At 41.4% G+C, this 22,564-nt stretch overlaps 1 protein-coding gene across 6 annotated transcripts in view; it reads right to left on the reverse strand.

The window, feature by feature from the left end:
* AFF3 (ALF transcription elongation factor 3) overlaps positions 1–22,564 on the reverse strand; it is a 337,507-nt gene that overhangs the window by 35,935 nt on the left and 279,008 nt on the right. For 4 of the 6 annotated variants that reach the window (XR_011805753.1, XM_072030955.1, XM_072030937.1 and 1 more), the window contains exons 10-13: positions 17,168–17,336; positions 8,336–9,388; positions 5,725–5,849; positions 1,321–1,522 (exon numbers count right to left, since the gene is read on the reverse strand). Coding sequence is in view for 5 of the 6 variants with exons in the window: in XM_072030955.1 (XP_071887056.1) it covers positions 1,321–1,522; positions 5,725–5,849; positions 8,336–9,388; positions 17,168–17,336 (1,549 nt within the window). In the remaining variant the exon portion in view is untranslated. The remainder of the gene's footprint in view (positions 1–1,320; positions 1,523–5,724; positions 5,850–8,335; positions 9,389–17,167; positions 17,337–22,564) is intronic. The other 2 variants (XM_072030956.1, XM_072030948.1) reach the window with 1 other exon arrangement.

Consider the following 22,564-nt stretch of genomic DNA (forward strand, 5'->3'; position numbering starts at 1 on the left):
TCTATATTCTATATGGCACATCAAGATCAGTTCAGTAGGCTAAAGTTTTCAGATGAATAATCAGATACATAAGAATTTTATTGCAAAGGTTGTTAAAATGTTGACCAAATGGTGCATTGCTAGGCTATGCAGAAAATCTCAGTGAAATGCATTTGCTAAGGGTGTGGATCATAAAGCAATCACCTTCTACTTTTGATTTCCAGCACATTTGCCTGTGAAGGAATTTAAATTGTTTTCAAGATATCCAGTGAAGACTCATATCATTATAATTCTGAATGGGTTATAAACCTCTAAACTTATGTTTTAGAAGTTTAAATGTTTAAGAATTTACATTTAATCCATGAAAAGATAAATTTATCACTACTATATGTTAAAATGCCTTTTTGTTGGCATATTCTATGCACTTAATTTTATTTCAATTTACCAAAAGCTTCTGTGAGATATTTTTGAAAAATATAACTTACAATAACTTGTTTTTTTAAATGTCTAAAATTAAGATTATATTTACTACCTCTCCCTTAACTACCAAAAAAAAAAAAAAAAAAGTGCCCATCTGACTTTATGACTTTATGGGCAGTTATCCCCACAGGTTTCCAAAATCAAAAGTGTCTGGAAGCAACCACTGCTACAACTCAGGTATTTTCTTTTCCTGGAAGTTGCTTAGGCACAAATACTTAGGCTTTTGAAGCCTCTTATGTTTCAAATAACATATGATTAAAAAACAAATAAGCATTGAATAAAGTATAGAAACCATTTCTGTTGCAAGGAGAAAAGGCATGATCAAGAGTATGATGGGATAAGTGTCTGAATGACTGGGCTCTGGTGGAGCTGAGTTGTGAGGCTGGTGCTGAGCTGTTCACTGGTGTCAGCAGTAAGCAGAAGTGTCTGAGAATATTCTTTGGAAGATATAGAGGATTACCTAACTGCAGGCGCACTAATGGTTAGGCAGTGTCTGAGCAGAGGCCTTATACAGCAGAGGCCTTATGCACCACATTTTTGGATACAGCGGCTCTGCATTATGCCCCAGCAATACTCTAGAGGCCTAAATCCATTCATTTTGGGCCACCAGCATTAGCCTTCTGCTTATGTAGCTTTTGTTATTTGTCTAATTTACAGCCTGCCTTGTTGTCTTTCTTCTATGCCTTGCTAAACTCTAAAACAGAAAAACTGAACTTACAGTACAACATTCATTATTGCTATTTTTTTTCTTCTTTTTTTTTTTTTTTTTCCCGTAACATTCTGCAAAGCTATCATGGACTGCAATACAAAGTGAAAAATATACAGCTAGGTTTTATATTGTGAACAACAGCATAAACTTACATTGAAGTCTCCGGGATGTGGCTGAGACTGGATTTCACCCTTATGTTTTTTGCTGGAGGAGATGGAAGGTAATAGACTGCTGCCATTAGGTCTGCTGGAGGAAGTTAAATCATCGTTGGAGTATTTGTGTTTTGATGCATCAGAGAGGGGAGAGACAGGTGACCGAAGCATTTTCTCATTTTTATTTATTGGTATTGCCAAGCTGGAAATGGAAATTACAGTAATGGAGTGTCACAAAGCTGGCTTTGAGAAAGGTAAATGTTTTATATATTACCAAAACTTTGAATTTAAAACCTGCTGGCAGGATAAAGTCTATTGGTATCTGGAAACAAGCTTACAGTATGGGGACCAGGAGTTCATTTACAAATTTGTATCATGTTTCTCCTCTTTCCCTTCAAGGCAAATTGTAATTCTGGAGTTAATATAAAGTCTGTAACAGAGTACTTGAAAAAAATACAGAGATAAATGGCCACTTGCTCACCATCTCTTAAGGGATAGCTGGAGACGAAGATTAGGCTCTGAAGTGTAAGTTTAGGTTATGGAGCCTTATTTCACCATTACAGGTGACAATTTATAAGCCATGGCAATAAAGCCATATGTGAACTAAACCAGGAAATGTGCTTAAAGATGGCTGTGTTGTCTTTGTGTTCAATGACCAGCCCTTGGTAGAGCTGTTTATACTAATCTAACACAGATTTTGAAGACAAAGAAAGGTAAGCTGGTACTGCAGACAAAGGAAAACACATGCAAACAGTAGACACACAGCAATTTGAGCTGCTCCTTCTTCTGAAAAAGAAAGCTACACAGTATTTTCAACTTTCACCTATTTGAGGGTAGTTTTGGATGAGAAGTCAAACAAACCATAAAAATATCCCCAAAATAAGCTTTAGCTGCACTAATTTGAAAAAAAAACAACACCATTTCTCTGAAAATTTTAAAGCAACACACACAAAATAAACATTTTTTAATGGAGATGGGTTGCATTAAGACTACAACTGTGATTAAGGTCAGACAGACTGTTTTAACACAATACCTTCCCCTGTCATATTCCCCTTTATTCAGCCTATTACTTTTTATGGACAATTCTCACTTCTTTATAGTTACTGTATCAGGCAGTATACACTTAATGGAATCGCAAAAAGGAATATGGTACAAAATATACTTTATTTCTGTACATCATTTCAGAGAACAGAGCTAATTAAATGTGCACTTATCATACATTTGTCCATTTATCTGGCATGTCTTTAAAAACTATCTGTGAGAGAAGCCATAAATCATAATTCAGAACCGTTCCTGTCTCCCACAGTGTAGTACTTTTAAAATACAACACGAACTGTTTTACTTTAATGACCAATGCTCTTTATGAATGCAAGAATCAGGGTGTGTAAAAAGGACAACTGTGTTCTTCTTTTCCCTCTAAGGAAAATAAGATCTTTAGCACTGTTTTCAAAGTGAAGGCTGATGCTGTTATTTCCTTTCCCTTTTTCAAACATAAAACCGTGTCTTGGCTAGCCATGTTTATACATCACTGTCAAAGTGCAGGGCTACAGCATCCAAAAGAAGCTATCATTCCTTGGAAGCCATTGCTCCTTGGAGGGCTCCTACCCAAGCCTCAAAAGCTTGGCCCAGGGCTTGTGAGGAGTAGATACAATTTCTGGTTGTGTGGCAGACCTTTTGCATGCCTTCTGGCACTTTGCTTATGCCCACCAAAGGATACTGTGAGCAGTCGAGCTGCAGCAGCACGACCTTATTATACTGAGAAGCCACAAAAAAACAACCTGCAGTGAGCTCTGCTCTGCTGAGACTTGGAATTGTGGCAACCAATGTAGGTGCAAGATATTTAGGGTATCTGTGCATGTCACTGCAGCCTTTTGTGTCGAACAGAGCCTTCCTCAGTCTGCACATCAGGTTGTAGTTCTGGAATATAAAATGCTCATGTCTGAAGATGTTTTTCCTCCCCTCTTTGCTACCAACCCCCAGCTGTGCTGACACAAGTTTCAGACAAGTTTCTTGAGTGAATTTACAGGAGGGCTCCACATGCAGACATGCTGGCATGACTGTAGGGGGATGTGCTAGAATGAGTGGCTGCTGGTTACGAGAGGGACAGGATGTCCTGACACACATGCTGCTGGTTTAGCTACAGCCTCAGTAGCTTGATATCGTGACCTACAGTAGCATAAAACACCTGGACTTCTTGGAATTAGGGCAGGCCCAGGAAGAATTAGGGGGTGCATATTCATTTAAGCCTTTTTTTTTTCTTAATATTTCTTTAATGTACATTTTCTACCAGGAGCACCTAATACAATGCCTTTAATATACAATTTTTAATGCAATTACGGATGCACAAATAACATAACACACCCTCAGCCTAGTTGCATTCCATGAACTACCACGGCCACTCTTAAAGAGTTTGATTGTGTTCAGTGAGAACTACCACAGCTAGATTAATGCGTTAGTGCAATTTATTAAAGCAACAGATACACAGGTTCTTTGGATTGCCTGTGATAAATTCATTGTCTGCAAAGCATGTGCAAATACCAAGAGTATAAGTAACACTGCCCGGCTACAAACGCATTTAAAGATATAAAGTGGCTCTACAGAGATTTCTAAGTTTCCCAGGGAGGCACTTGGCATAACCAAGTGTTCAAATCTTACCCAAAGGTGTCCCAATGACGGGGGAAGAGAGGCTCAGCCTGTCGACTGATCCCAGAAGTCAGAAGGTATCTTTCCTTATGCAATGGTATCTTCCCTAACATCCTCTCTCCCTTAAGCTAATTTATATCATTTTTTATCTTTCAGGTGGAGCTTGAGTGACTCTGGTCATACATACTTTTGTTATGATTGGTGTGAAATTTTCTCACTTTGCTTTTAAAGGTACAGACTAGAAAAATTTAAAGCAAAAGCTCAGTGAGGCATGGTTACACCCTGGAGGCGGGTAGCCTTTGGGATGGAGGTGTGTTTTGGTATTATAATGGTATTATAATGGGAAAAGTTCGCCAAAAGGACAGCATTTTGTCAAAAATGTGGTAGGCTGCTGGCCCAGGGTAGCAAATATGCAGCTTATCGGTTCTGATGTACCTTCAAGTTCCCATCTTATCACAGAGCCTGGCCGTGGTGTCTCCACTCCGCTCCACCCTCCGTCCTGTTCCTCTTAGAGTCAGCACACCAAGTTCCCCCAGTGTGGTCAACATCTAAGGTTGGAGGCCTAGGGAACTTCTATGGAATGCAGCTACACTCCACCCTGGAAGTTTCTTCAATGCTATACCTTTTCTTTAAAATGTGAATATAAGTTTAATTTTGAAGTCACCTCCGGCAGTTATTCCACACAGGAATGTCTTGCCTGCATGCAGTCACTCACAATAAAACGGTTTTATGTATGCTTTTTTTTTCTTTTTCTTTTTTTTTTCCCACTTTATGAAACATGTGACTTATACCAGGACAAAGAAATTGAATTAAAACTTCTCAATAAGCAGTATATATACCAGTTTTCATCATGATTTTGTCCAGTGTTAATGACAAGAATTGCTCAAACTCATCAGTGATGTGTACAATAGAAAAGCCTACTACAATAAATACAAACATTCTCTAATTTTAGCAACTCCACTCTAAGACATACCCTAATACTGCCAGAAAAAAAATATAAATATATATTTTTGAAATACTGGTGGCCAATGTGTACTAAACAGCATGCAGCTAAAGTTTGAAAAGATGTCAAAGTTTCACTGCTAGAATGCTCCAGAAAATTAGGATGATTGATCTGACATTGATAGGGGTCTGTGTACACAAACCATGCCAGAATATAGCTAAATATTCATTGTCTTTTTCACACCCTTCATCCTTTTAAAATGTAATTGTTTTTAAAATCCGAGTTCCTTGCACTAAAATACCTTATTTAAACAGAATAGATTGCTTGTAGTCTGAAAATATTGGATCTCATGTATATTCTGGAACTGAGTATTGCAGGCATCGTTATGAATATTTTTTGCAATCTAAACAGAGTTTACAGACAATTGCATTTAAACCCAGACATACAGTCAAACTTTAAGTTTGAAACTCGTAACACAAAGGAAAGAAAAGATGGCTGCACATGTGAATTGGTGCCTACAAGACAGTGTTTGAAAATATGTCTTGGATGATCGCACTACTCTAGCCATAATTACTCGTTCCATGAGCCTTGCACTTGAACTCACAACTTTGCGCAATACAACAAAAATGCGAGTATATAAATGTGTCAGAGCTGCTAACTTGTTCATTAAACTAGAAGAAAGCAGAATGCACTGGGCAATTTTTCAACATAAAATGTGATAATTAAAAAATAAATCCTATTAAAGGCAAAAATAACACACGACATTAAACTGCAACTAGTTGTCTGACTCAGTGGTAAATAAGAAGGAAAATGCTTACCTATTTTCATTCATATTGCAGTGATTTGCTGTTGTGATGTTATGGGCAGAGGCAGCTAATCGTGAAGAACTCTCTCGCTCTAAATGAGTCTTCTTGATGTCTCTGTATTCTTCTTCATTCTCACACTGAGTAAAGAGAAAAATAATAATCTTGTAGGTTTTGGATTTACGATAGATCTGAAAGTATTTTGACAAATCAGGAGCTGGTATTTTCTGGCATTTTGACGCTTCCTTTAAGCATATACCTAACAGTGATCAGAGAAGATTGGTTCATGTCTTGAAAAACTAAAATCTAAAGAGGCAGTACGTAAACGTAGAGTATAAGATAGAGTACAATATAAAACTTGAATTGCTTCAACCATATTCCCACTCGCATCTCAGGATATTTTTTTTCTTTATATTGCCATCTTTGCCTGTCTCCTGTGCACTTTTCTCTTGCTTAGTCCTCAACCTCATTCTTCTTGTCTCTCCCACTCTTTCCTTGTCATCAATAACTATGCCTGTGCTAGTAAATACAACAGATCAGCAGCAGGCCCTGAGGCCAGCCAGCATGGCACAGCTCATTTCCATGCATGTAACTTGCTCCTCCTTGAAACCAGGCTATATCACATTTGGACTGCCTTTTAGGGAGCCACCTTAGTTGGTTTGGTCCCAGGCCAGGGGCCAGACACCTTCTGGAAGAGCAGAAGTTGACCTAGGCCAAAACCATGTTAGCAAGCACGCTAACAAGCAAACAAAGTGGATGACTGTGTGCCATCATTTGGTGCTGCATCCTGGCCCTATCTGTCCTGGCAGTATGAACGCAGCCAGTTTCCTGGCACTATTTGACTTTGGTTGAACTCCTTAGGTCCTACCATTGTTTCCCAGTGACCCTGTTTTCCCAGCCTTCTACGAAGTCTACATCCCTTTCCACATCTAACATTATCCAGTTTTCACTGATGACTGAGTTTTACTCGTGATCTCTTGATTTTGCTGTGTTTATTGCTTTGCTGCATGGCAACAACATTTTCTGTGTTATCCACTGCCACTGTGGCTGCTGCTATGGGGTTAACATAGATCACACCCCACAGGAGTGAAGATCTTCTTCCACCTTAGTGCTTAACCATCCTCTTCTATCTCTACTTTGCCCTTCTTGAGATCATGACAGATGTGGAAGTGATAAGGACCTCTATCTAATTTTGTAGTTATGCCTGATAATCCATTCTTTTTAGACTTATTTTGAGAAGGGGGATCACATATTGTGTGTTTGCATAGCAGTTATCACAGTGAGGGTCTTACTACAGGCAAAGAAGCAATTCGGTACTCCATTGTATTTATTGTAACACTAAAACCACCAACAACAGCAATGCTTTAAGACAGAAGACTAAAAGATAATTTGTGCCATGGAAAGTCAAATTAAGCATTTCTAGAATGGCTGCATTTATTTTGCTCTTTTATCATATCCCCCTGTTTTATTCTGGATGTACCAGCTGGCAACATCACACAGACATTTCCTATTGCACAAAACATCAATCTTTTACTTCTGCCACTCTTTGACCTGGTCCCCATCATTTTGTATTATGCAATTACTTCCATGCTACTTCCTAAAGAAAATGCAGACAAATGCATCTCAAAACATAGCAGGGCTCTCTGCTATTGCTCTACCACTAGCTAGAATAGTTCAGATACTAAAAAAAAAATACTTTCAGATACTAAAAAAATAGCCAAAAAATAACGAGAGAAAAAAATGAAAGAGCTGTTTGGTTAAATGATCCCAAGAAACATACAGATCAGTCTGCACACATATGGTAGCTCAGAGGGTGACAGACAACTGCACAGTAAAGCCATCCAGAAATCGGGCAGATGGCAATTCCAGTTCAGAGTGACTTTTGGGGGCAGATTGGTACCAATGGACTGGAAAGCCTTCTTGATGGACAGCTGCAGCCATGGGGTGGAGGCAGCTCCTCAGCAGGGATAAAGCCTGTGCACCTGGCAGCTCTGAAAACGTGCAGGAGTGGCATGGCAGAGGGATGGATATGACCACAGGGCTGTGCCCACCTGGCTGCTGCAGTGGTGCTGCTTGGGGACAGGGCGGCTTGTCAGCTACCCTCTCACCTCTTTCATTCGTGTGGGGGTCCTGAGGTAGCAGGGAGCTGCTGAAGTGTCAGTGAATTAAGCAGCAGAGCTAGGCAGGTCCCTGATAAGCCAGGGCTGCCTGCAGGGACTGAAGGATTCTATTGTTGTCAATACGAAGGGAAAAAGGATGCTTCCTCGCTTTTTTTCCAGATATGTGGTGATATCGTACAGACTGTGCCAGAATGTTCCCTATGCCAAAACAAGCATCACCTCCAAATGCTCTGGTTTTGCAAGAAGCCTCAGGAGGAAAAGCTATCTGACCTCACTTTCACCAGAGTACAAAAAGCCATGTGCCAGCAGACAACACCATCTCCTCGGGTCCAGGAGTTTCACCACCCTTGGGGTTTTGTTGGTTCCAGTGTGGTGTGAGGGGACAAAGCCCAGTGAGGACACCACTGTTGAGTGCTGGACATGGGCACAAGTGATGCTCACTGACCGCGGCTGGGCTGTGTCCCCCTTCCCACCCCAAGCAGCCACCCCCATCTCCCGGAGCTCACCTTACGTTTCCTTCTAGATTTCGGTAAACCCTTCTCTGCGGGGGGGTCAGCACTACTACCCTGCGGGAGGCTGGCCGCCTGGTTTGCTCCGGCGCTCATTGCCAGCGGCTCTTCGGGCAAACGCTCTGGAATCCTGGACAAAAGAGCCAAGTCAATGTTGACCCACAGTGACTTTACCTCATCACTGTCTTTCAGAGGAGACAGGAGCTCATTCCTACCGAAAGGAACCAAGGTGTAAAACTGTTCCTCCAGCTCCTTTGCTATTTCACTACTAGTCCTGGCATTAATGGAGCCAAAGGCACTGCAGCCGCCGTGGGGTTTGCTGGCGGCACCGGTCCCCGCGTCCTTGGTGCGCGGCTCAGCCCCAGCTGCCGCCGGCGCCTTGGGCAGCGGGCGCTCCTCCCGCTCCGACTCAGAGCCCGAGTCAGAGGAAGATGACGATGAGGAGGACTCAGTCTCAATGAACTCCTTGGATTTGGGTGCCGTTTTGCTCGGCCCCCGTGCCCGACGCTTCTCGCCGGCTGTGGCTGAGCGGGGCTCCCGGCGGTGCCCTGCTCTGCAGCCTCCACTGCTGCCACCGCCAACAGGTCGGGCTCTCGGTGCCTCGCCAGTGGTGCTCTCCAGAAAGCCGTGGCTCCCGGTGGGTTCCTCTGCCCCACGGCAGTGGGAGCCGTCCCCAGCTGAGGTCCTCTCAGCCCGCCGCGGCGCTTTCTTCCCTGCTGCCCTCCTTGGAGGCCCGCTGTCCGCAGCCGGGGGTGACTTCTGCCGGCCGCCCTTGCTGCCTGGTGCTTTGTTGGCGGTCCTGGGCCGTGGTCCGTCCCCGACGGTGGCGGTGGTGGTGACGGTGGTGGTGCGGCCCTCCCCGCTGCGGTGCTCGGCTGGGCCAGTGGCCGGGGTCTTCTCGCCTTCCTGCCGCTCCGCCTTCACGTGGCCATAGTAGGGATGGGCCTCCAGTGCCGGGCCGTCATGGTGGGTCAGGATGGGTGCTTTGTGAGGGGTGACTTTGTTCAGCCACTTGTCCAGCTGCCACTTGTTGGACGAGGGTGGCTCAGGCTGAAAGAGAAGCGGACAACAATGAGCACCAAGCCCCTCTGCCCTTGCCTGCAGGGTCCCCTCAGGGACACCAAAACACTAATAGTGGAGAGATTTTATCCTGGGCAAGGGGCCACCCTGAGCCCCACGGCACCTGGGGAAAGGTGAGTTGGTGAGGATGCACCATGCTGCCCTGAGAGAGGTCCAGGCTGGGCATTAGGGCAGGGAAAGATGGGGCATGCCCCACGGGTAGGGATATTTTTGGTTTCTGGATGAGGTTGGGAAGGACAACAGCTTTCATGAGTCATAATTTCTAAGGATGATTCATGCAGAGCTACTGGTGTTGGCTTTACTGGGAAATGCTACCAAGTTTCCAAACAATGAATAAAATAATGGTGGAAAACAAGGCAGGGATACAGCAGAGGCTAAACTAGGATAGCTAGCTGGAAAGCTAGGGATATATATATATGTGTGTGTATATATATAATATATATATGTATTTCACCTTTGCATTAAATACAAAACGTATTTAAATAGCATACAAAGGGGCATGTAGTCCCTCCTGGGAGAGGGAAGGCTAACCAGGCGGTGCATATAATTTGTCTGGTATTGATGTTATAATCCTGTGAGATCACACAAACATTTGCTGTGCGGTGGTATTGTCAAATGCTCATTTGGTAAGTATTGTGAGGCTGTTAGTTTTTCTCTTTGTTCCTGTCACAACATGATCAAGTTATAAGAGAACATCTAAAATATAATGGTGTTTGGACAGTGAAGTAGTAGGATAATTATGATTTCAAATGTAACCACAGCTCAGAAAATGTTATTTCAGAACAATGTGCAAGTATTTTCTAATGCTTCTTGCAATCAGTAATTTGAGCATAATAAAATGAAAAGGAAAGGGAAAAAAAAAGAAAAGATGGAGTGCATGGCCAGCCATATTCTGAACCAAGAGAAGCCAATGTGAAAAGTCTCCTAATTTCTTGAACTGGAACCAAAATTTGATCAACTAAGTAATTGCACATGAAAACTATTGATGCTCTGGAAGAATGTTTGCCTAAGAGAGAATATCCACAGTCTCTGATGTAAGACAGTCTCCAACACAAAGGATCCTCTATTAAAAGGAGGTGCCTGAAAGCAGCATAGGCTTCCTGCATAGCCAAGGGTGTCTTCAGAGTCACCCACGGAGGGCTGTATTCACTCTACAGGGAGCAAAGTCTCCTAAAATAAGCAGAACAGTTACACATTGGAATTCATATGATAAAAATATTCCTCCCTCTGAAGTGTCTAATTTACTCATTATCCAGCTAGCCAATACCTACAGGAAGCTTGCTGGATTGCGTTAAGTTTATTTTTTCTTAATCATACTCCCTAATATCATACATGATGAATTTCTTTCCAGACTTGTAAATCTTGAAAATGAATGGGCAGCATTTCTCTTGGATGAAGATGTATTTTTAAGACTCTTAACTCTTTGTGTAAAATAAACAACATTTTTTTAGACTGCTGCTGAGGGTAGAGTTGGATGCATTTTGTGCCATTCATTATGTACATACTGAACTTATTACATATATAATAAAAGGTTCACTATATATGGAGGCCTTTACAGTGTTCAGGAGTTATATTCAACAAAAGGACATATATCAGAAACGTGCAGAAAAAATACACCTCTGCCTGTAAGTATGGGCCAGAGTGAGGGCAGTATGAAAGTTCAAAAAAATCTTCCAGGTTTTCTGTTACATCCTGTTCTGTCTCTTTATGTACCTTGTCATTCTCTAAAACAGTGGTTCACAAAATATGGATTTCAAGGGATAACAGTAAACCAGCAGAAAACAGTGATTAACTGCTAAAGTGTCATAACTTGTCAATATGGTACTTCCCTACAGTGATATGTCTGCTGTTTAAGTGGAATAGCTACACTCCCACCAACCTGTAAGCCGACTACAAAGTCTAATAAAAAGCATCAGCAATATTGCCAGCTTTGCTAATTTTGTCAGGGCTTTCAGGACACTTAGATTTTCTTAAAGCCTCAGCTCTCCAAGTCATGAACTTAGATACATATCCAGTTTATTTAAAGAAAAATTGAAGTTCTTGTGGCTGCTGAAAGAAACTTTAAGATGTATCTGCAAACGATTAATCAGAAATCCAAAAACCTTTCAGATGCATCTGCTAGAAGCAAAAGGCCTGCAGCTGATAAGGTAAAGAACACGGATTCTAGAAAATCAGAACTTTTAAACTTCTCTAATTATTTTAAGGCCCTTTCACAGTTTTGGAATATTTAAGATTGTCAAAGTGTACATGAGTGATGCCAGTTTTATTTTGCAAGTAATTTACTCAATTGATTTCTCTAAAAATTACTATTTTTTGAAATCACTTTCAAAAACAATGTAACTTTCAAGAGACCAGCCAGGAGAGAAAAACAGACCTGGTGAAAAAAAAGGACTGGGAAGATTCACTGGAAAGTTTTTACCAGTACACTTCACATGTCCAACTGCAATTATTTTTGGGAGGAACAGAAAATCCCTAATTCTCCAGTCCACACTACCTCCCTGAGCAGGGAGGTTCCACATGGTCCTGTGGAACTAAAGTTGGTTTGCTTGCAGTGAGATATTTTCAGCAGCATGTAAGGACGGAAATGGATGGAGATCCAGAGGGATCAGGTAGCAAGTTGGTCTTATTTCATGAAGAGAACTTGTCAATTTTTAGTTGGAGTAAAGCTGGTTGTGGTGAGACAGAGAGCAGCAGTAGGAACAATGGTCTGTAGTAAAGATGACTTGCAATGAGGTATGAATTAGTCACAAAAAACAACATCAGGAAACTCTTCCAGAGAAAGATAGTTCCAGGGATCAATGTACTATAGAATCATAGAATCATAGAATATCCTGAGTTGGAAGGGACCCTTAAGGATCATCAAGTCCAACTCTTGACAGCGCACAGGTCATAGATGTACATCTGCCAGGTTTCATCAAGAAACAAAAGGATGTGATACTATCATTTTAAAAATGTGTGTGGATTCATCTGTATATTATAGATAGCTATACCTGAGCTAGTCAAAAAGTTCACTCCCTGATCAGTGGGCTACTCTTCTAGAGTGTGAACTGTTTCATCTTTAAATTGACATCCAAAATAGGCCAGATGAGCTGCGCCCTAAAAATGTCCATTCCTCTCCCCTAATTGTAAAGGAGAGGCTGAAGTGGTGAGCAGATATAGGTATCTACAGTACGAATGTCCAGATTTGGGTGGGATGATTCACACAAAGCATGTCTATGTATCTCAAGTCTCTTCAAGGCTACAAGTGCAACTATGAGATGCATGAGGGACATGCGTCCAAATGAAACCTTTGTCAACACTCATTATCCCAAAACACTTGCTGGGTGAAGGGCTGTTAAACAATGCAAGTGTAATGGGATCACTCTAGGCTGGTCATTATAAATAGGAACCTAAGGTGTAGCTAATACCATGGTAAACGTGAAGCATGATACCCCTTTCATTGAGAAATTGGATGGCCTGTAATGTGCATGTACTTAACCCAATGCAGGGTAGGAGTGAGCAATCAGCCATCCCTGCAGCATACTTGACCTATTGGAAATCCACACGTTAATTTACCCATATGATAACCTGTTTGTGCTGTCCTACTATCAATGATTTGGTTCAGAGCAATTCCCATACAAATCCGATGTCTTTTCATTGTATTTAAGACATAGATGAAGATCATGATGATTAATATTGCTGCTTCTACTATTAGTATTGCTAGAACTTTATCAAATTAGAACTGGAGATTCCCATCAGTTAGGCATGGTGCACACATACTCTAAAAGGTGGCTCCTGCCTCAAAGGGTTTTCTAGAGGGCCAGGGAAGTTTAATTTGTAGTCTTTCCAAAAACAGTGCATAGAAGAGCTAAAGTCCATTAATCCTATGAGCAAATCTGAAGGTAGTGTCTACTGTTGGTCTAGTAAAAAAAAAAAAAAAATCCCCATTCAAAATTTTTTGGAAAACAAGACAGATACAGAAAACATACACACACAGGACCAGCCCTGAAGCTAAACTCTTCTTTCCCTGACTCCCTGAGGAAACATAGCAGTGAAGAAATGCTGGTGAGGTGGCAGAAGCATGCTCACCAGTTAGCTAATTGGTTAGATACATATGCTCTTCCTATTCTCTGAGCTAAGGAGAAGAGAGCCAATGCCACACAACTCCTGAGGGAACAGCCTGAATTTACAAGCAGTGGCTATTAGTACTAAAGTCCATGCACTTGAAGGACTGGATGCACAGTGCTGTGGGCAGGAGGTGGGTCTCTGTTGACGAAGGAGGAAGGCTGGGAAGAGCATCTCCAATCACTTCAGCTTTGACCAGGTCAGACACAACGTGTGGATGCGAGGCCAAAACTATCCTGTGATGATGGAATAATCATGGTAAAAACCCTTGATGGCTGCGAACTGGTCACTACAGTGGAGGCTGTAAAGGACAGTGTATCTGGGGGTGGGGTGCTGACAGGGTCCAGGACATCACATCTCTCTCTTCTGGCCAGATTACTGTTGAATAGCCACTGATGCCCCATTCCATGCAATTGCTTCTCTATTTCCCTCCTGCCCGTTCCTCCCTCTGGCCCTTCCTGTGTAATGGGACTTCCCGAGTAGTCTAACCAGACCCAGTCTTATTAAAGGTCTGCATGATAATTCAACCGAATAAAGAACAAACAAACCAAATTTTTAGCTTTTGAAATGTAGTTCTTCTGTGGACTTGAGACCCACATTTTTTTTCTATCATCTAAAATAATTGGAAGGATGTCGCCATTTTCCAGAATCCTCATTTATGACATTAATTAAGGTCATACAAAGAATTCATGGCCTCAGCAAGAAACAGGAGATAGAAGTTGCAGTCCCTTGTTCATAATTTCAGGTTTGGCAGTCCACAAAACTGTAACTACTCACATTACTGTCTGAGGCACCTTAATTTGTCCACATCACTGAAACCAGTCTGAATGTTGTCTCCTGTTCTAGCTCAGCCATTACTCTTAGTTTACTGCAGACATAAAGTGTAGACAGCTGAGCTAGTCACTACAGGCTCTAAATAGTCACTGGAAAGAAACGGACACTTTTAGGGTGCAATTCATCTAATCTATTTTATATGTATGCTTTACAATGAGCTGCTTTTACACTCTAGGCAACTGCATTAAGACACCTGAAAACAACTCAAAGGTCTCAAAATGAGATGAAGAATAATTACAGAAGAAATGAAACAGCAGTTAAATTTTTATATAATGTAGCATGAAGAAGATAACCTGTCCTAGAAAATATTTTGGATATATGCATATGATATTTCTAATTATGGGGAAAAAAAAAAAAAGAATGAAGGACTCATAATGGCCTGCAGATTACCAATTGAAGTTCCTCCCACCTTGGACATATGGATTTCCTGCCCAGCATTGTGCAGGAGTATTCAGGTTCATTGTACCTGAATTGTACCTTTATTAGTTTATCCTTATGTAATGACAAAGATGTATTTGCTTCTTTTATTTTATCCAATAGATGAAATTCATCTTGAGACCATGACTGGAACTGAGCCCACTAATTAAATTCAGGTGGACAGGACTTCTTTTTAAAGAGTTCCCAAGGACCTGTCTCTCTCCATTTATGGGGTACGAACATGGCATGTACTGTAGGAAGATGGCTTCACTGGGTTCCTAAATGTAAGTTAAAGCATTAATGTAAGGCAGACAGGACTTCCACTCAGAGACATCACACAAACATGTTGGAACTGGTGCCACCAGTCATATGATGGGCTTGGGAAAGCACTGGCCCTCGGGGGAAGCACAGATATCCTACTTCTCTTGGACAACCTGACCCTGCCCAAGTGAATGTCGTGGCCTCTCCCATATCCCAAGGAGCAAGTTATGAAAACCACTGCAGCCATCGCATTTTTGAGTCCTTTACATTTTCATATAAGCCTGTTTTGTACAGCATGTCCTAGAAGGCAAACCACACAAACATAATGCAAAGAGACAAGCAATCTGTTGAAGCAGTGCAGCTGTTTCGTGACAATGATCACTGATAACTCAGACTCCACACAGAAGTGGTTGCACAGATCTCGAGAGAATATGTATAAAATGCCTAAGAGGAGACACTTCCTCCATGTTTCCATGGCTCTTGGTCCCTTGCTTGACTTTACAAAACCCACGACCTGCCTTAGTTAATTCATTTCCTGCATTCTCTAAGGAATTGCTTCTCTCGTGTCCAAGCATCACAGGTATCTACCTAGATGCTCTTTTATCTTAGTATACACACTCCTCTCTTCCTGGGTACTATACATCTCCCCCTTTTATCTCATGTTTCCTTTCCCCCTACCATGGTTCCTACACTTTCTTCTCTTCATCCCTTTTCTTATATCTTCTAAGATTCCCATAGGGAAAGCAAAGAGAGTGTGAGACCTCTGCACTGAACTCAGCCAGGAACGAGACAGAACAAGGTCTTGATGGGTCAGATGAGAGAATTTGGGATGGGAAATGAGAAATGGGATAGCGTGAGGAGGGCAACAGGGAAAGAGAGACTGGAAGGAAGAAAACAGAGAAGAAAGGAAGGAGAGAACAAGAGAGAGACTTAGGAAAGGGACAAAGTGGAGGAAAATTAACTGGAAATGGATCTGAAAGCACTATGGAAGAAAGAGAGAAAAGAAGATAAGTGTTAAACAAGAAACAAAACCTGAGAAAAATATAGAAATGATGTTTCTGTGAGTGCTGTATTTTCCCTGATGGGAAACATGGCCCCAAACACTGAGCAAAATATGAGGAAAGGCTTGCTGGTTATTCAGTATAATTTTTCAGGGTGAGAGAATCTGTGAGGCTTAGTTGTCAGGGGAGGAGTCTGGTGAGGGGATGTTTTATGTGGAGCAGGAAAAAGTACTGACTGTATTTCATGAGTATTTACAATCCTGCTGCTAGATTTTTGAATAATTTTACATACATTAATGTGTATGATGTGGCTGTGGAGTGCATGGCTTTATACTGAAGGTGTACATTGACCAAAACACATAAAAATGCCAAGCCTGGTAGAAAAGCAGAGTAGGGCAAGCAGCCCTATATGTGTCTGTTGAGTACATTGCAGAGGTGAAAGCAGAAGGTAGCACAGCACTGGCAGTTTAATTGTACTTTGGCTAGGGCTTGTCTACATGTGGAAATTTTCAGTGCTAGCTTTCCAGATGACAAGTTTGGGCTTAATGTTTTGCACCATGAGTAATTCAGTTTAGTCCATGCTAGAGATGTATTAAACTAAATCACAGAAAGGCAGCAGTAGCAGAGAATAATTCACTTGGGGAGTGAAGTGAGGGAAGTGCATGAGTGAAAAACAACTGTTTTGCTTTAAAAATCTACCCTCAAACTGATTTCATAATAGCTTCCCTGCACAGAGAAGCCTTTAGTTCCCTTGCAGTGCTGAGAGTCCACATCAGGACTTAAGCACTAAGCAAGCCATTGCTATGGAAGCAGAGTTGCATAAAGCCTCAAGCAAGCTGTGAGCTTTGTGAGGAGCTCCAGTTTGAGGAAAATATCACAGGGTCATTTCCTTCTTCATTTTGTTTCAAATGCTTCAAATCTGCCCCAGCATCCCTTGCCACTTGCATTTCACAGGGTGCCAGGAGGAAGATCTTTATGATTTTCTCTTCCTCTTTTTTTTTTTTTTTTTTTCAATTAATTTATTTTTTTCATCTCCCCCCAGTCTCCTTGTGTCACCTTGGCTGGAAAAAAAAGTCTGAGTGGGTGTAATAATGGCTCACCACCCCAAATCACGTAGAGCAGAAGCCCTTACCTCTGGGCTGGAGTAATGTGAGGGCTTGCTGCCGTCGCTCTCGCTGGAGCTGCTTTCGCTCTCCGAGTCAGACTCCGAGCTGGTCTCGGATTCACTGGAGCTGCTGCTGCTCGACCCCTTGCTGGAGAGTCCCGGGGCGCGGGTGCTGGACTGCGGCACCACCAGGCTGCTGGCCCCACATGCAGCCCACGGGGAGAGAAGGGGAGAGGAGAAAAAAAGAACACACAAAGAGAAAGAAAAACATGTAAAAACCATGGTGTTTTAGGGAGCATACCTATCTGTGAGCTTGCCTCTGCTGCTAACAAATGGTGAAGGGAGTTCAAGTTCAACATTGTATTATTGTAATTTGAGGGGAAGATTTGATACTAGCTGAATGTTCATTTACTTCCACAGCCTTTGCCATCCCTTCTTCACACGAGAGAGGGTCAGGCTTTCCCTTCAGCTTGTCTCTTTTCTCATTCAACAGAAATGTTAGGATACATTAAAAAAAATGAAACATGGTAAAAACAGAGTAGAGGAAGCAGTCCTACAGTGTTTAATGAATGCCATGCAGAGGTGAAAGCTGGAGATGGAAAAGGTGAACAGTCAAGAAACTGAGCTGAACTCCACTGTACCAGCCATTTACTAGCAGTAATAGAATAACAATAATAATGCCAATAATGATACATCCTCACTGGATCTTCCTACCCCTATCTTTTTTTTTTTTTTTTTCCTGCATACTTCACCTATCCATAAGTGATGTGGTTGCTTGATATTGACAACTGTAAGATCTAAGACTCTGCTCCTGAAGAAATGTGAGGAGCTCAGGCTTGTGTTTTTGCATATCAGCAGTGCCGTGCTGTCAGCAGAGCTGCTTGCCATCTTAAAAGTTATGTTTCCATGCAAGTGTTTGTATTATGAGGCCTGACAGCGCAAGAAATGTATACTTTCCCAAAATAGTTGACCATGCATATTAAAATATCACAGTCATAAAGGCTCGAGTGTGAAATGTCCTATTAAGTCATCCAGCTTATTCCCCAGGCAATGGAAGATTGTTCCCCATAGCAGGGTGCATTTTCTAGTGAGTTGTCCAATTTGATTTTAAATGACTTGAATGCAGCTTTTACTTTTACCCCTGGGAAACTTCTCTGCAAACTAACCCAAATTCCACTGTCAGAAATTTCTCCCTACATTCAACCTGAAGTTGCCCTTTTAAAATTTATTGTTGTTACTTATTATTTCATCCTATTACTAATAGTTACAATGATAAATTATCCTCCTCCCTTTTTCCTTTCACGTAGTTGCAGACTGTTTTCCTGCCCTACTTCAGCCATCTTTCAGACAAGGCCTTACACATTTACTTCTTCTGATCTTTCTTCATAAGTCATTATCTCCAGGGATATGGGATCATTTTTATGGCTCTTTTCTGAACTCATTCCAATTTGTCTATATCTCTCTGATAACAGGATGCCCAAAACGGAGTGCTGCATTATAGATGGTTCTCACTAGAGCCCTACAATGGAGGGCTATTACCTTCCTGCTCCTTGATGCGTTGCTTCTGTAAACATATACCAGAGCTGTGATGGAATATATAGTCCATTAACACTCCTACATCTCTTTCAACACCTCTTTCTCCAGAATTCCTCCACTGATAGCTACACTTGAGATTATTTGCTTCCAGAGAGATTAACTTGCCTTTTTTTTTTTTTCTTTTTTCCCATGCCAGATCTCATTTTCTTCTTTACTGCACATGCTCCTAGCTCCTTTTGATTTATTTCTCTGCCCTCAGAGGTGTCTACAGCAAATTCTAATTTAGTATCAAATACAAACTTAATTAAATAGTTATTCACTTCCTTTTCCAGATCATTAATAAGACTGTTAAATAAACCCCACATGAAACATGCTAGTACCCTAATAACCATCTCTTCCCAACTCCATTCACCAGTGTTTATCATTACCCTTGTTTATGCTCCATCAGTCCAATATTGCGGCTAATGTGATGTGAACTTTGGAGATGCATTTTGTGAGAAATAATATCTAATAATTAATTACTGTTCAGCTATGTTGCACCTAATGAATTGTCTTTACCTACTAATGGTGCATTTCATTCTGGAGAACTAGCATCTGATACCTGACACTAGCCACATATGACAGGCAATTTCTGGGGCTGGAAAAGAGGCCAGGCCACCAGGGATGCGGTTTCAACTCTGTGATTCCCCAAGGTGCACACTTTCCAGCCCCATCCCTGCCTCCCCCAACATATGTCAACCTTTCCTCACTGGAGCATCCATCCTATCCAGGCCAGTACTCCCACCACATCGCCTTCTCTCTTATTTATCCCCCTTCCCTTTTTCCTAGGGAGAAATTGGCAGAAGTGCTTGTGTGTACTTCTGGGAGGCAAGATGTCTGTTACCATACACAGGCATTAAATGTACTGATTACAAAGTGTGCCTTTAAAAACTTGCCTTCTGCTGTTTTTGCTGCTATTCATCACGTCTTTTGTCTGGCCAGGTAGGTGTGGAAAATGCAAGCTCTTCAGACAGCCATTTGTATAACAGCATTAAGGCACATAGGTGCCTGAAACAGTAACAGCTAATAAGCTTGTAAAAATTTTTCTTCCCAGAGAAGGAAAATTGATGTTTTGTATGCTGCTATGGGACAATGTACTTTTCCACTTGTACAGGTTGCCTAGTAAACTCCAGATCTAAGTTGCTCATGTATATTAACAGATTATAGTCAATCCCTTGCTAATAAAATAGTGAGAGCTATACAGAGGCCATTGTGAGTAGGTTTTCTGGTTTTGATTTTTTTTCTTTTCTTAAGGGAATATGAAAAGGTAAGTGCCTTTTCTGCAAGTGTAGCTAAGGGAATGCTTTTGACAGTGTCCAACTCTGATGGATTCCCTGTCCTCTCCCCAACACCATTGTGACTGCTGCCTGAAAAGTTCTTCAGCATCACAGAACATCTGCACATTTATGTCCTGCCCCTAGTGATTGTGGTTTTAATTTTTAAACCATCATTTTTGTTTGGCATTGACTGAAGTATTCAGAATTGCTATGTAGGGGATGAGGGAGAAAAAACCCCACAGTAATATTTCTTTCCTGTTGTGACATGAAGTGTTTTTCTAGGCTGCTGAATAGAAATTGTTACTACAGCCATAGATATAAAATATAACTGTTGGACTCTTCACAAACATCTGGAAATCTATGTTTGCTGCTCTAATGGTAGCCAATATACTAAGGAAACTAAACAGCATTACAATATTTCCCCATTTATGCTGATACTATTGAAGTCTCCTGTCCCCCTTCTACATTTTCCGTTATTAAATGTAATGTGTTTTTATAAGGATCCTCATTAAATTGTAGTGATCAGGGTGATAACACCTACATGTTTCTTCATGCTTTCTTAGGAAAAATGACCATTATTTTAAGTCTGTGACTTCCATTTTGGACTGTTCTCTCTGAAACATGTAAGCAAGATCATGCAGTCAAAATAAAACACCAATTTGCATTTTAATGACTGTGGCACATAACATTCATGCATATTTTGCTAGTGGCTTATGCCCCAGAATTAATTACTGCATCATAGAAGTGATATTTTTATTTTAGGCAATTAAACAACAATTTGGGTAAGAACCACTCTTGTTTAAAGCCCTTGAACAGAACATGCAACCTCTGACTTAAGAGAGAGACTAAATACATCGTGAAGGTGCTGCAAACTCATTAAAGCACGTCATAACCAACAACTTGAAGTTCCTGACCATAGTCCTGTGATCCTGGCTACATGGGACTTGGGCACCCAAATTCCATGCAAGTCCCCAGAGACCTATTTTCCTGCATTGCCTAGTGATCAAGTAACCTTCTCTGATAGACTGCTGGACACTACGTAGTGTCAAAGTTTCTCAGATGTAAAGGTTCAGAAACACCTTGATTTGGGGAGATTAATACTTTCCCACTCAAAGCAATATGTGATCAAAGTTGAGAGGGGGAGTCACATCAGTCCCTGGAAGAGCCTGAGATTTTAGGTATGCTGGGGCCAGTTATAGTCTTCAACAGACTGCATGGCCATGGACAGCCTTTGAACAGTACCAACGTGATTTAAACACTTGCATGGGAAGGTGCTGGCGTTTGTTACTCAGCCAGTGGAGAAAGATTCCCAAATCAGATTGCCTTATTTGACTTTGGGGGACCTCTTGAGGTTAATTAGACTGGATCTGGGCCCTACTTCATGCTTCATATTAAGCTACTGCTTACAGCTACACTACTTTTCATGACAATAAATCATGGTGTTGAACATTGGGCACCAGAAACTCCTGGGTAGCTAAGTGTACAACGCATTGCAAGAATTCAGTCAATATTTCAAAGGCAAACAAGTTCAATGCCAGATCAAGGTACACATAAAACAGACGCAGTTCTTCGCCAAACTTCAAGTGTTTGAAGTGTTTGTTGTAACAATATTAAATTGGCTCAAAAGGGGGAAAAACCATCCAATTCTGGAGAATTTGTGATCCCAGTTCTTCACTCCTTGATTGCATTTTATACCCACTTCACACAGCTGTGGAAGACAATCAAGAATGCAAAGTAGAGAATCAGGCCTTGAAGAAAAGCCTGTGCCAAGAAAACATATTGAAGTGACACTCTGAAATACATTTCTGGCCACATTAAAGGCTATTAACATACTCAAGCTTCATATTTTGGTCTCTGTTAATTTCATTATGCAGCAATTGTATTCAGAGTTTTCTTATCAGAAAGCTCAGTAACCGAACCAGTCACTATCTGCTATATTTTTTTTCTTTGCGTGGAGATGGGACAATATTTAGCCAGTGTCACTGGCATTGATGCAATCATCTAAACTATTTTTCTTCTAAATCTCACCCTGCAGTGAGACCATCCACCAGGTACTGCTCCCCTACCAAATGGTTCAGGCTCCCAATAGGAAAGAACAGTGTTACAATTACTATAAAGATCTGACTTGAATAAACCAATACCAATGCTGCTCTTAGGGATCACGTTGTCAATGTTGAGAGGTAAACATGGAAAAGGTGATCTGAATTTGCAGATGTCACGACTTTAGGAGAAAATCCTAAGTAAGGCTGTATGAATGCTTGAAGTATTTGAAATGCCAGGGAAATCCATCACTGTCTTGAAGAACAAGGACGACTGTGGGAAAACAATACTCTGAAACAGACAGCCGGTCCCTCGGCTGGCATAAACTGTCATAGCTCCATTGACTTCAATTAGGCCACGCTGTTCTAAATCAAACCATAAATCTGACCAAGACTCTGAAATGTTATTTCAAACTCAGTGACAAAAACATATTCCACGGTTTAAAGGAGATCTGTTGGCAGAGTCCCTATTTTTATTCCAGATTAAAGAATCTGAAACACCGCGTCCTTCTCTACCCTTGAAGCCAACCTAA

Source organism: Anas platyrhynchos, chromosome 1 (genome assembly GCF_047663525.1).
Source record: "Anas platyrhynchos isolate ZD024472 breed Pekin duck chromosome 1, IASCAAS_PekinDuck_T2T, whole genome shotgun sequence".
In the NCBI taxonomy this organism is placed as follows: domain Eukaryota; kingdom Metazoa; phylum Chordata; class Aves; order Anseriformes; family Anatidae; genus Anas; species Anas platyrhynchos.